The sequence below is a fragment of the Periophthalmus magnuspinnatus genome, chromosome 20, assembly GCF_009829125.3.
Source record: "Periophthalmus magnuspinnatus isolate fPerMag1 chromosome 20, fPerMag1.2.pri, whole genome shotgun sequence".
Classification (NCBI taxonomy): domain Eukaryota; kingdom Metazoa; phylum Chordata; class Actinopteri; order Gobiiformes; family Gobiidae; genus Periophthalmus; species Periophthalmus magnuspinnatus.
Window position 1 is genome coordinate 15,874,879 of NC_047145.1, and position 14,671 is coordinate 15,889,549.

Here is a 14,671-nt window from a genome sequence, read left to right on the forward strand (position 1 = left end):
CACATTCATTCACTGTTTCTCCACCCAAACTGCGCAGAGTAATGACAGCCAGCACACGTCAAGACAGGCTATGTCAAACACTGTAATACAAGCAATTTAATGTGATTCCAGTGTTATGTTTCTATTCGGGTTGGTTTGATAGTTTTTCTTAAACCACAAAGGGATATAAGCCATTCTGTTCCATAGGCCATAAGGGGTAACAACTGGGACAATATTACACCAACGAATGTGGCTTTGTGGCTTCATGGACCGGGCTATAAAACAATACTAACTTCCTCCAGGGTTCTAAATCTATATCTAAATCTAAAACGTATAAATCATTTCAAACCCCAAAAGTCGATGCATTGTTTTAGTCCTGATTTGTACAGGTGTGGTGGTCTGTAAACTGTAGCATTATTGAGAAAATAAACATGGCTGCCGGCACACGAGGAGTCGGGGCAGTTAGCATAGCATACACAAGCAGTGTTATTGTCCAGTCAGGGAGTATGTTGTGTTTCCGGCCGTCCCCGCAGCCTTGAGCCTCACAGGCAGACAAGCCGTGCAGACAAAGCTCAATCAGGACCACTTCCTCTGGCTTTCTGGAAACAAGGGGGTAGACCCGGCTGAACTCCAGCAGATAAATAAAAAAGGCCAAGACAGCTACAGATTAAATGTAAAGAGAAAAAAAATGCTGTGTGCACTAGGATCAAAATATGACTAAGCTGCAATGCTAGAGGATGAGAGGTGGAACTTTTATTGTATTTTAGTAGTATTGTATAGAAGCATTACCCTATAGTTAATCATTTGAGTTACTATAATACTTTACTTTACTTAGGCCAGTTGAATATTTTTACTTCAAATGAATTAACCTTTATTTAGAACAATACTTTTTGCATAAGTGTATTGAGTATTGAGAACCTGACTACTTTCACCTTTATGTCGTTGCATTTGTGCTTTTTTTCACTGCCCTATCCCGTAAATCCTGGTGGCTTGCAATTAAAATATATAAAAAATCTGGAATATAAGATTCATTTTAAAGATTTGATTTGTGTAAGATGCCCACTATTGCTAAGCTGGCCCTCCTATACCAAACATTCCTTACAAACACTGAAAATGTTTGAGTTGCATCCGAGCCTGAGCGGTGCTGTATATTTGCAAACAGTGACTTAAAGGTTTGTTTGAACAGTTAGCCCTCTCCACGCACTTGATCTCATGAAAAACTTGTTCTGTTTTCTGCTGTTACCAGGCAACCACAGTGAAACAAGATCAAATGTGCTGCTGGTATGAGTCACTGTGACTTTTGACCCTGCACAATATGACCGGTTGACTTCTGGGGATAGCAAGTGGCAAGTTTTGGGTCAGGATTATAAGCAACATAGATTATTATAAACTAAAATGTGTAGAAAACTGTAGAAAGCAAAGGGCAATGGTACCCCACAAAAGGTCATTTCCACTGTGAAGTCTGTGGTTGTGTTATCAGCAATATTAAACACCACACGTATCAGTGGGTGTGTTCGTTTTGACAACTTGAGTTCCACTTTAGACCTCTTTGTTAAGTCCTCGTGCAGAGACCAAGGTGATGGAAAACTGCACCCATTCACTGTATTGTTGCGCAAAACAACATGGATTTGTTAATAACTAATTAGCCTAAAATTACAGACTTTTTGCCAGTGCTCTGTTTGAAATATAGGAATGGATTTTGTCTGGCACTCCATAACAGGAACAGCTTTTCAATGAAACTGGAAAAGAAAGGAGGACTTTTGAGGACAAGAGGAAAATGTTAGTGTGACCAGTTTGAATCATAACTGTCTAGAACAATGTGCAAAAGAAAGAAAATAGGCCTTCAAAAATGTTAGAGCTGCAAAAAGATAAACAAAACAAAAAGATGGTGCTGCACAAATAAAACACACATATTTTTAACATACAGTTTTTCTTACATTTGGTGATGTGCAAGAATCAGTGATGGTCTGAAGAAGGATGTTATTTTAGTGTCTTTGCATGAGAAAAGAAATGCAAGCAAAAATGCTTTATAAACAGGAAATAACAGTGGGGGCTATTAACACACTAAGAATAACAATGTTGTGGACTTGGCTCCTACCTTGTTATCTATGTCTGTCCATGTCCCAGATCTGGCAGCACGATTTTGGAAGATGTATTAGGCCTACTTTGGGAGTGCAACTTGTCATAAAATAATAGAAATGAACGGAAAATCCCAGCAGAGAAATTCTTTCCAAAACAGTGGGCTATTATCCGGAAACAGAGCCCGAAACTGTAGCGCAGAAATTTACAACCACGAGCAACGACACGAGCGTAAAAAGATGTTCTCTTCCGTGCATAATCCACAGCTCAATGTTGATTTGGTAGAGAAGGTTGTGGGACTTGTTTGAGAGTAAAGTTTTCACCCTGCGCTCGTTCGTCTCCTCCTCTCGCGCTACAGAAGTGAGAAGCAGCGACTTTCTCCCGGAGCTTCGCCTCTGATGTCAGCAACAACGTGAGCTTCAGGAAGTGGTGACGCGCTCCATGCGTTTCCAAGGCACCGGAGCCCAGGGCGAGGAGGAGGGCGCGCCCTGGTGGACGGATCGCCTACCTACATCTGGTAAGTGTTCACACTCACCAGACTAGAGCCCAGTGCACAACGAATTTAAAGAAAATATATGTGGTCTGAGCTTTTATGCTTTTAAAATGGTACTACAATTACAACTGTCAGTATATGGAAAGGCCATGTCTCACGTGAAAGTTCAGAACCTCCAGAATTCACTTACAGAGCTGCAGAGGCTGAAGTATTTGTAAATGTTAACTGTTGTTTGACAAATAACAATTTGCAAATGAAGAAAAGGGAGGGGGATGTGGAATAAATATAGCTTGTACAATTAAATTGTTGTAAACAAAAAATATTAGCCACAAGGTTGAAGGAGTCTTTATTATCCCAGAAGGGCAATTTGGTTTGCAGCTGCAGTCCGGTCCACTACACACACAGACAACACACAACAGGTGTTTAGTGACAATGAATCTGCTGCCACACAGGAGCAACTCAGCCCATAGAGGGTGGCTGAGGTCTGAGGAGATTTGTTGGGCTTTTTAAAGAATCTGTGCTCTGTAAATGTTTTGGAGGTCAGTAAATGTGACCCCTGTCACTTTCTTATTCTAATAGGTTGTTCTTGTTTCATGTATGGTATAAAAAAGTAGGCTGGTGTGCAGTTATACCCATTGTAATGTGGACCATCAACCTCTGGCCCTTGAAACAACTTAAGAGTTGATTTCACATAATTATGATATCTTGTGATCAGGGATGCCTTGTTCTGTGCACAACTTGCTTGAGTGGGATGAAAATCAATTAAAGCCACAAGCAGCATCGAATGGCACTCAAGGGCCGCACCCTGTACTCCGACAACACTTGTCTCTGTATTATTGCAGCTTTGAGCTGTACTTGTCAATGAACAGACAAAGTCAACACATAGTGAAAGTACTGATGCTCTTCCTCGCCGACGCAACACGGTGCAAAATAAAACCTTGGTCCCATTGACTTTTTTGATCAGCATAACATGAACAGTTTTTGTGACAAATTTCACATTATTCCATAATATGAATTATTTTGACATTCATGGGATATTTTGGGATCACGCTCATTAGAAAAACATGGGAACTTTTGCGCATCACCATGGTAACTCAGTGAAAGATACAACATGGTTTCCATTTACTTTTTTGGGATGATGAAAAGTAGTTTTATGTAGAATTTCGAACATTTCGAAAAAAAAAAACTGGCTTTCCATACCAAACTTGATTTGACACTGTAGTGGACCCAGGAGCAGTGTAGGGATATCCTGGCCTGTCTCTTTCCTGAGAAGCAACATATAAGTGAAAGCAAATGTGGGCATGTGCTTTTGGTTGGCTTTCTTTCTTAAAGAAAGGGTTTACCTAAAAATCTCCACATCTGTGAGCTATGCCAGCTGTAGGCTCGCTACAAATCAATATAAGCCTGGGAAGGAAAAACTTTGAAACTCACGTAAGATCAAGCAAAAATGTTTTATGCATTTTTCTTCTGGCTGATGTTAACATAAGCTCCTTTCAGACTCCATACCTTCAAATGTCAAATTGAAAGAGCACCTAAAACTATCCAGTACTTTGTACTTAACAAGCTCTCAAGCGTTTGCACAGGCTGCTTTTGTGTAATTCTAACTTGAAAATAAGGCTGCTGATCTTGTTGTTATGGATCTTAAAGTGCATATGAAAGGGTGGACTACTCATTTCACAAAAACACAGAAAAGTTAAGTTATATAAAGTTTATAATTATACTTCCTGGTTGGACATTGGCAATAGATGTGACTGATGTGAGTCAAGTAGGAGCCTTAGTGTAAACAAGGACCAAACCATCTCTAAAAAATGCAATAGATATGACTTGACAAATAAAAAATATTACAACATCTTTATTTTATTAAATTAAGGTTTAACTGAACTACCACAAAGATGGACTATCCCACCAAAACAAGTAATCATGACAAAAACATAAAAACCTGTCGTATGCACTTGCCGAGAGTTTGAATAGATCATTCTACTCACACAGATCATCTCCCATAAACCTATTAAAGGATCCAGTGCCTTGCAAATGGATAAAGAGAGGTGTCTTCACAAGAGGCGAGCGGATAACAACCACAGCTTTGTAGTCTCTGTCCTCACTAAACACACACAAAATATTCAATTATATTAAATTATTATAGAAACGTGTGGATTAAACAAAGCATAGTATATGAGTACAATTGTATACCTAGGAGTGAAACTGATTTGCAGACACTGGCAGAACTGGGGAGGGTTGAAGTATTTGGATTTTACGACTCCGAAATCAGGTGTTACACAAAAGCTGTGCGAGTCCTCTTTGTCAGACTCTGCGTACACAAATCAATCAATACCACCACATTCCCAAAGCAGAAAAAACTTTAGTTCTAGAGAATATTACTTATAACTGAGTTCCAAAAGGCTTTAGCTCCAATACTGAACAATTTAACTTCCTTCATTTGTGTTTTGCCCACATCGCAGAGCCCAAAGTCAAGACTCTCATTAGACAAGCTAAGAGAAGCGATATCCATGTAGGCCAAAAGAGGCACAGTCTACAGTCCAAACAAAAAGGGATTACTGTACATTCTTTAGTAATTCATTAAAATTAACAAATAAGCATAGATTTCCCACCTGTGTGCTACCATTGATGTAATGAATCTTTAGTGTTTGCTGGAACCTCAACTTGCTTTCTCCTTTTGGATTCTTGATTACTTTTACAAACTCTGGCATTTCATCATTTGCTAAGTCCACAAAGTCCATGAGGGCAAAGGAGCAGTGGAATGCAACCTTCACCTTAAAAAAAGCTTTAATCAAGAATCTCTCTATATATATACATATTTTGTTCTTAATATTGCACACTCCGTCCGTATTTTACCTTCATACTTCGCTGTGGTTGCAACATCAGATAGCTGCCGTCACCGGTGGAGGGGTTGCTGGAGGGACTAGAGCGGGTTTTGGGTTGAGGTGTGAAGACTAAAAATGGGGGCTGCGTGTTCAGTGTAAATTGCAGAGGCATTTCTGAGGTGTTGTGTAGCCTGAAGCTCTTCATTATGTCAAATTCCTGTGTTTGCTATTGAAGACAGAGAAAGTGAAGTCTGATTATGTCCCTCAGGATCAATACCTCATATTATGCAGTTTGTTAGGGCAGTGGTTCCCAACTTTCTTGGACTCATTTACCCCTTGGGCTTTTCATCCACACTCTACCCCCTAGATAAAGTATGATGCTAATTACTTAACAAAGCCAAACTGAAAAATATATATTCCTGAATTTTACTGCCGAAATAAAAAATATATATAAATAATCTAAACGTACATACATTTTCAGTAACAAATCCATGTATTAAAGTTAGAGCTGGGTGAAATTAGGGTGGGGTGCAATAGTAAAAACAGTTTATTCCCATCACAATATAAAAGATACTAACTGTACTTGAAAAGGGACAAGTTCTTATGCCACAAGGTTTCATGGGAGATTGTTCGCACATGTGGAAAGTAATCATATGGGATTATTTTCACATGTTTACATTTGGCTTGGGTAAAAAAAAGGTTTAACTTGTGAAGTTGAACAAAAAAAAAACATTGCCCGCGCTTATTCAAATGGTATTTCGGTTTCAAATGATTCTAGGTACCCGCTGCTAAATGTTCACCCCTGACAATGAAAAGACCCACCTCTCTGTCTGATTCTTGTTTCACTAAATCACCGGCTGAGGCACGAAACTCCAAAACCTCCTCGTCTTCATCCATTTGAACTAACATCCTGCAGCAACAGGAGAAGATTTCAATCAGACCACCTTCAAGCTCTTTTTGGCTAACCTCATCTGATTTTAATTTTGGAGACATGAATTGGATTGGATGCACTGGGAGTTTGGGGACATAAATAGTGATTGTGTAATTACTTACTTGGCAGGTTTAACGACTGCCTGTAGATTCATTCTGACAGGCTCCAAGTCCAAACCGTGGACACGACCAACTTTACCTGGCACACATATTGCTGTCTAAAACATACAAAGTGAAAAAGGGATTTGGTTGCATGTTTTTCATAACAATTTAAAGTTTTTGAGTAGATTACCTCAGAGTCTAGACTTATAAATCCCAGCGCCTTGCCCACACATTTAGTTTCAGTAGAGCCAGTGAGTGTTAGTGGGGTGAAAGACACATGAATAGTACTGCTTCCTTTTGCTGGTATAACCTAAAAACAAAGAAGAGTAACAATATCAAGAAGATTTTGTACTAAACTAATTAACAAAAGAAACAATGGGGTAACAGAAGGAGAGGGTGAGAGGGAGAAAAGGAAGGAAAAAATGATGTGGAAATAAAAGGGAAAAAATTGAACTTCTCTAATTTTTTTCCCACTTCTTTCAAAATCGTTCCCTCTTATATCATTTTTTTTCTTTTTTATTACTTACCTACCTCGCCCCCCCCCCCCCCCCCCCCCCCCCCCCGCCCCCAAACACACACACACTTACACTCCCACATCAGAAGAACAGAAGCCATTCTTATTACCTTGTTACCCTCTTTAAACCTTGATGTATGCTCTGTCTATTCCCTCAAGCTAAATGTCTGAAGCCTTTTATTGTTTGTACTGTCTCTATTTATTTAAATTACGTTAACATACTGCTTGTTGGGGAGTGACGCAATATGGGTAGTCTGATAGATTCCCAACATGGGGCCTTATTCGAACAGAAATTAGGTTCTTCTCTGCATGATAGGGATGTGAACAGGCCATTGCGCTCTCAGTGTCCTCTTCGGCTACACGTTCTTCCTCCTCTGCATTGGAAGCCTGGTAAAAGAAGTGCTTAGTTAAGTAAAATGTATTTGATGTTTTATAACACCATTGGAAATCCCCATAGGAGCAGCATGATGAAATAACACAGTGTCAGCGTGTTGTTTTTGTGGTTTAAAGCACTCACAATCAGACTTTGGTGGGATGAGGTCGATGTTAGCACAGAGTCTGATGCTTGATCCCGGTCCCAGCCTCTTGGTCCGATAGACACCACATTGTCGTCTATCTCTTTAACGGGAAAGGCTTCTCCGTACACAACCACAAGATCCACCAGCATATCGTCATTCTCATCTATGTTATACGTTTTCCAGTCCAAGCGAATATCTGGTAACACATAAAAATGATTAATGAATGACAAGTTTGTATTTGGAAGTTGAAAATGGGTCATGCTTACTGAAAGTGGTGGGATTGTTAATGCGCAAAGAACGGGAAACTGTGTCACCACCAGATACATGTGTGCCAAATCTGCAGAAAAAATAAAACATGTAAATATGCAAACAATTATAAGGGGTGTAACAATAATCAAAATACTGCCAAAAGTTAAAAAAAAAAAAAAAAAAAAAAAGGGCTGTTAGAATATATTATTATTATTATATATATAATAATATAAGTTCTTTGCTTAAATGCACTGTTTTGTTGCAATAACTATAAAATTAAAGGGAACTGCATAAACCATGATTTTTTTGCTCCACTTCAGTACAGACAAAATAAAGTAAAACATTTAAAATCAAGACTCTGGATTAGCTGTGAACATAATTGATGTTTTCTTACTCTGCACCTATTTTAATGTGAATGTTATGATTATTTATGTTTCGATTTATTCATATTGTGATTTTAATGTCTTTCTTGTTCTATAAAGCACTTTTAATTACTTTGTGCATGCATTGTGGTGTACTATGCCTAAATCTTTGACAGTAATGACTGCACCACAGGACTGTCAAGGTAAAAGTGTCATATCTACGATTCTGTCAGCCTCTTTTTCTGCATCTATTTATGTGGTCAAAGAAGATAAAGGTGGTAAAATAGTATTATATGCCTGATCTAACAATAAAAGTTCAGATAATCAAATTCAAGCCAAAACATACCTTATGATTGGACCCTCGTTTTGGCTATCTACACGTGGACCTGTCATCTGGAAATACAGTGGACATCCTTTCACTGTCATCTGAATAGGAATAAGTGTGGGCTCAAGATCGCCTACCTGTGGACAGTTACACACAGTTACATGCATGATCTTTCTTTGATGTGACTTTATGAAATTGAAAAACTCACTTTGCATATGAGGTTATCTGTGTAATCTCCCCACATATCAGTGTAGGCGGTCACGTCCACAGTATGGGTCTGAAATGCTCCCAATATTCCATTATCTGGCCTGACAAAAAATGCTGCTCCTTTTCCATTGGCAAGCAAGCTGCTAACAAAATCTGTCCAAACGCATTAAAACAATCACTTCTTGTTTGGTTTAAAATATAAATTCTACATTCACAATAATTACCCATGTGTGTTTTTTCTTCTACTTTTTTGGCCTGGGCAGAGTGAAGTTGCCTCATAGTATAAGCTGAACTGTCATTAAAGTGGTCAACATACATTTGCTGTGTAGTAAATCGGTTATTCAGACAAGAGTGATGGCTGTTTCATTAGTTACCTTTTCTGTGGCAGTGAGTCAGTGGTATTTCCATTGAAAAACTCAGGTGCAATTGAGAAAGAGGCTGGAATCGCTGTTTCGTTGGTTATTTTAAAGCGTCTAGTAACAGCTTTCTTCAAAATAATATCATCACCAAAATCAAGCACAAGTTTTGAGGAGCTCCGATCAGATGGGAAACTGGAATAAAAGCAGATTATAAAGTATGTAGAACAATGTAGAATTGATTTATTTTACCTGGTAGTGTCTAAAGAATAAGATACAGCAAGAGTCTTTGCCCTGGCAGTCTTCAGTCTCAGAATAAGAGGTGATTTCACATCCTCAATGTCACAAAGAGCTGAAACCTCAGTTAGTTCATGCTGAAAGAAATGTGAAAATCAAAAATAATATAAAAGTTGCTCATGTACCACTCCTCACAACATTTTATATCATATGTATTACACTATAAGCAGTTATCTGGTTGATGTTTTGTACTTACATGTGTGTGCGAGGTGAATTTAATTGTTATATCCATACTAGCATTAGGCCCCAAAGTACCACACATTGGCTCAAATGTGGCCTCACACAATGATGCTTGGTTTCCTTGCAATTGTGGCTGATACACACAAAAATAAAATGTTTTATGTATTTCTATGTATTTCAGTGTGTTTTATTTTTATTTATTAAAGAGAAAAACATCATATACCCTCCAGTTGAAGTTTGAAGCTAGCAGTGTTTGGTTGAAAAGTGTCACAGTTGCCTCTGTAGTAACTCCCATGTAAAGTTCAGATAGGAGCAGCTCACAGTTTAGCAGGCACACTTGGGGGGACTGCACACTGGCTTGTACTGACAGGTGGCTGGCAGAGACATACGATAAAAGCGTTACTGTAATCAGATCACTTTAATCACAAGCTTTTAACTGTTAAATTATCTACTTGTACTAAATACTGTACTTATAATATGATATAATAATAATATCGTCACCATCCAGTTCCATTCTCCACTGTCAGCTCCAGCTCAGTTTGAAGTTGCTGGCAGAAGCGTGGTCTGAACACTACATCTACAACACCAGAGCTTAATGGGGAAAGGATGCCTCTACTTGGCTCAACTGAAATCTACACACACACACACACACACACACACACACACACACATATTCCTGTTTAACGTATGTAAAATCTCTAATGTATTCTGAAATATACTGTATAGTGTTAGCTACCTGACTCTCACAGGGCTCTTCCTGATGTAATGGCATCTCTCCTAGTGCCCACGAGGCCTCCAGCTGTGTGGTGTTCACAAGGAGTAAAGAGGTTTGGCTCTGCTCCCCGAGTCGCACAAGCCCAAAGTCAATACTCGGCACAGAGATGGTAATAGTAGGACCCTTCCCAGGAAATCATGAATAAAACAAGGGGTATCGTGAACATTTAAAGTACTTGCAATGCAAAATACATGAATATAACATACTTTAAAGGAAACTTCCACAGGCAGAGTTATTGGTTTGTAGTGGTGCTTTATGTGGCAGATTAGACTAGTCACCACCTTCTCTGGTTTTCCTCCAGTCACAATTAAATCCAAATCAAAACACTCATTTTCCTCTGCAAATAAATTCACACTCAAATATGAATTTAATAATAACTTCACAATGCTAGGTAATTTATGTATTTAACATGATGTGACTAACCTATATGACCACTAGGTGGCTCTACTTCTATTATGTGAAAGCTACTGTTCATTCTTTCCCATTGAAAGGAGATTGAAGTTTTGCTGTGATTCCACATCTGGGGAAGTAGAGACATAACATTAAATACAGTACAAGTACAAAAGCCTGTACTTATGTAAATGGTGTATAATGGAAAACCTTGAATTGTTTGCGAGTTGTGGTGCAGATAAGAAGCTCCCCTGGTATCACAATGGCATAGGGCTCAAATAAGACCCGGTAAGGCTCGGTTGACCCTTTGAGCTCTATTTCCATCCCAATGACATCACCAAATTCACTGGGCACAGGTTGGACACTGGAGTTTATAAACACAAATGTTGAACTTAATAAACAAAGTGTGTGGAGTCAACCTTTATGTAAAAAATCATCACCTCAAGTCTGATTGCAGCTGAGGAACATCCATGAGGACCAAATGGCAAACACTGTGATAATCTTTCAGCTGTAAAGTCAAAGTAGTGAAAAAACACAATATTTATTATTAATGATATTACTGAGCTATAATATGGAAATTATATCAATGAATTTGAAACTCAAGAGATAAAATTGTAGCGTGTTTACTTTAGCAGAGTGCAGCATACCTCTTTAGGCCAGAATGTGACCAAAAACACATGGTCCTGGCATGGGCCCAACAACCCAGATTCAGGACAAACATGGAATATGTCATCTGTTTCCTGGAGAAACTCTACATGTGAGGACTGAGTGTCTTCTCCTGATGGGAGGGGCTGCAGGTGGGGCTTCACTATCTGCCAATGAAAAGGCAGCTCCAGGTGGCTGCAGTCCAAAAGACATAATCAGATCAGCTGTCCTATTTCTTGATGCATTCTACCATAGTAAATTTTTAATTTTATCATGCTCAGTTTTATGGTGAGCTTTCAAAAATACATTTTCAAATGTGCTAACATATGTTTCTTACACATTGTTTCTGACAACAATCTTCTTCTGTTGTGGAGAGTTCGGATTACATGGGCTGAAGCACACAAAGTGCTCAGCTGTGAGGTCATGCAGCTCTCCTGCAGAGGGAGTGTCCCTGTCCCCAGATATAGAAATCAGCTCCAGTGCAATCAACTGGCCTTCACCTGAAAAGAAATACCTCGTAGTTGGTGAAAAGGAAAAGATAAAACTAATACTGTACGTAATACTGACCTTGTACACAAATGTCTTTCACCTGGCAGTTATCACACACAATAGTGAAGACCTGACAGGTCTTTTCAGTTGTGGTTGGAAAGAAAACAACCTAGAACGAAAAACAGACATGCAAAAGGAATAGCTGGAGAACATTTAACTTCACAATGTTATTCAGGGTTTATCACAGTTACACACCTCGACTACAGTGGTCTCTCCGGGCTGAAGAGAAAAGAGCGATGGGCTAACTGCAAAGGGTGGTTGCTCAGTGAACACAGTTTTGGACACAGACTAGATGAATATATAAACACATTACCACAAAACAATGCAAAAGGATTCAATATTATTTTCAGAAATTATTTAATGCTAATTACTTTGAGTTTGATTGACTTGATATTGTAACTAATGTAGATCAGAAATTAAACTGAGTTAACCTCACCCTGAGATTAGAGGCTGGCCACTGGTATTTAGGAATTAAGCAGAAGGTTCCGGGACTTAGACCAACATTTTGGCAGAAAAACTCAACAAACTTAACACCTCCAACCAGACAATATCCACAGTCCAGAACTCTTGGTACTGCAAATGGTATGTCAAAATTAAGAAAATAATTTGTTATTTTCATCTTGATATTGAATTTTGTATACGTAATAAGATGCATAATAAGGTTACTTGCAAGTTAACACTGGAGGGGGACGTCTGGCCTCAATGGGGACCACAAGGAGATCATCAGACTGAGCTTCCACAACAATGAAATCCTGAAAATCCGTCAGCGAGTCTGGTGCAAAGCGAATGGTGTATTTACAGCTCATGCCTGGAGCCACAGTGCCACCTTCCCCTGGGAATCTCCCTGTAAAAAAATTATATATTTGTGTGTATGTGTGTGGGTGTGTGTGTGTGTGTGTGTATACATATATATATTATATCCATGAAATTATGCATACATTTTAATTTTATTTAAAAGTGAGTTCTAAAGTTTACCAAGGCCTATAGAAAAATATGGAGTGGTTGGAGGAATGACACGAACATGGCGGCTTGCAGAGGTCATGTTTTTCAACTCTAGTGTTGCCTGGTATAAAAAGGGGTAGCATTTTAGTAATGAGGTATTCTTCTGTGTGTGAGTGTTTGTATATTTGCTGTTAAACTATACCTCATATATTTGTCCAACAGTGTATTGAACAAAAAACAGGACTGGGGGCTCTGCCTGAAAGACTTGAAGACGATCATCACTGCATCTGAAAAGGCACAATTACTACGTGAGCTCATTCTATCCCTCAGAGAATACAGTTAATATCCACAAGTGTGCATTTCATCCTCCACACTTGTATGTTATAAACTGGGAAAGATGTGAAAGTTGGCTGATAGGCTAATAGTGATTACTCATTAGAACATAACATATTAGACAGCCTTGTTATGGTGGATCAATATGAAACTAGAACCTTTTGCTTGTCCATTTTCGCCCAGACCGCGTCACCATATCTGATATCTGAGTGTTTGGAGGAAGGAACCGTGGATTGCGTAGAAAGTTTTGTCGCTCTTTCATTTTCCGAAGAGTGTCTTGTCCTTCAGTCCTCTCAGTGGCACTGGGCCCACCCTTCCATTTTGGTTTAGGTTTGGTTATTTTTGTCCTCTATAACATCAAGCGTACATTTTAGTGCCCTATATATTAGCAGTAGACACACTGTATCACAGGACTTGTAATAAAATGTATTTTATGATTGCTCACCTCACGGGACTTTATCTTTTTGTTGTTAGCTTCATCTGAACTTGAATCAACTGTAATGCTGACTGAATTATCTGGACTGTTTACGGGACAAGGAATAAATGTGTAACCATCATCTTGTGGCTCCTGAGAAATATGCATAGAGTAGGAGACTGTTGGTTTTGTTGGATCTGGTTTGGCTGGAAACAGAGCATTAGTTAGTACTTATTAGCTACACATATCCACACTCCTTTAAGATGCCTTTCGCTTACCTTTTTCTGGAGCTTTTAGTAATGGTTTAGGCTTTGGAACACTTAAGTAGTCCCATGGAGATATAAGGTTGTTCATTTCTAGAAGGTCTTTGTCAACACATTGTGGAAATGCTGATTGTACTGGAGATCACAAATAAGTTTACACATTATTTTATAATAACCACAAAATGATTGGTAGAACTGTACATTTTTCTTACCTGTGATAACACTTTTTCTCTCATTAAACCCATCCAAGAAGTTTTGTTTCATTTTCTCACACTCCTTGCCTTCGATCTCTGCAGCCCTCGTTCGAGCGTGAATAATATGAGTTTCCAGAACATCTACTTCCTGCATACATACATTATATTCCATATAAGCCTGTAAAACAAACCAAATCAGTGTTACTATAAATAATTCTATTATTTTACCCTCTATAGTGTAATAACCGTACCTGCTGAAGCTCTTCAACATATCTGTCATGATAGCTGTTTTTACCACTTTTTGTCTTGATGAGGTTGGTCAAAGTGTCTTGTCCAATTATATTTTTGGTGTAAGTTTCTTTGAAAAGACTTTCCAAAACATGAGAAATATCCTGAGGAAATGGTAGCTTTAGCCTACTCTCTTTAGTTAAACAAGGCATAACTCCATGTAGAGAATGTCTTTTGTACCTGAGACTTGTCAGACGCCGGCATGTGACTGTCCACTGTGGGCTCTGGACAGGACACATGCTCTGTCCTGACCTCTGCGTCCATGTCCATAAGCAGCTCCACCTAGCATAGAGGTGTTGGTTTGGAGTTTACAGGGAAGATAGCAGTTCAAGTTTAACAATGGCAAAAGCGACAAAAAAAATGTGCGTATTTGATACATAAATGAATACAGATGGAAGTCACACTTACTTTTGTCCAGTTGTTGTGGAGGGCAGCTGCATACGCGTACTTTGGTTCCCATAGCA

General features: G+C 38.9%; 2 protein-coding genes across 3 annotated transcripts in view; both read right to left on the reverse strand.

Moving 5' to 3' along the window:
* map3k22 (mitogen-activated protein kinase kinase kinase 22) overlaps positions 1-2,455 on the reverse strand; it is a 37,304-nt gene extending 34,849 nt beyond the window's left edge. Inside the window, exon 1 of one of the 2 annotated variants that reach the window (XM_033985649.2) lies at positions 2,078-2,455. The gene's annotated coding sequence lies outside the window, so the exon portion shown is untranslated. The remainder of the gene's footprint in view (positions 1-2,077) is intronic. The other variant, XM_033985650.2, reaches the window with a different exon arrangement.
* Positions 2,456-4,528: 2,073 nt separating this feature from the next.
* dlec1 (DLEC1 cilia and flagella associated protein) lies at positions 4,529-14,471 on the reverse strand. Its single transcript, XM_055230287.1, has 38 exons — positions 14,388-14,471; positions 14,171-14,311; positions 13,938-14,097; positions 13,741-13,860; positions 13,493-13,668; positions 13,206-13,396; positions 12,917-13,001; positions 12,748-12,835; positions 12,443-12,616; positions 12,209-12,345; positions 11,968-12,060; positions 11,791-11,881; positions 11,561-11,723; positions 11,226-11,418; positions 11,019-11,086; positions 10,789-10,942; positions 10,612-10,708; positions 10,395-10,525; positions 10,150-10,311; positions 9,915-10,045; positions 9,637-9,787; positions 9,430-9,546; positions 9,189-9,310; positions 8,955-9,131; positions 8,805-8,872; positions 8,582-8,733; positions 8,395-8,510; positions 7,704-7,774; positions 7,437-7,633; positions 7,142-7,306; positions 6,596-6,715; positions 6,427-6,521; positions 6,196-6,283; positions 5,405-5,599; positions 5,161-5,322; positions 4,931-5,081; positions 4,742-4,859; positions 4,529-4,652 (listed from the first exon to the last, which is right to left on the reverse strand). Exons 1-38 carry the CDS (start codon positions 14,469-14,471, stop codon positions 4,529-4,531), a joined length of 5,028 nt encoding a protein of 1,675 aa, XP_055086262.1.
* Positions 14,472-14,671: the final 200 nt, after the last annotated feature.

Bases quoted from the DNA above. Each gene is read 5' to 3' on its own strand.
- dlec1 (XM_055230287.1), bottom strand. From the start codon at position 14,471: ATGGACGCAGAGGTCAGGACAGAGCATGTGTCCTGTCCAGAGCCCACA. The intron at 9,311-9,429 runs GTAAGTACAAAA...CATTTCTTTCAG, and splicing joins AATTCACCTCGCACACACAT to CATGAACTAACTGAGGTTTC. The intron at 6,522-6,595 runs GTAATCTACTCA...TGTATGTTTTAG, and splicing joins TTATAAGTCTAGACTCTGAG to ACAGCAATATGTGTGCCAGG.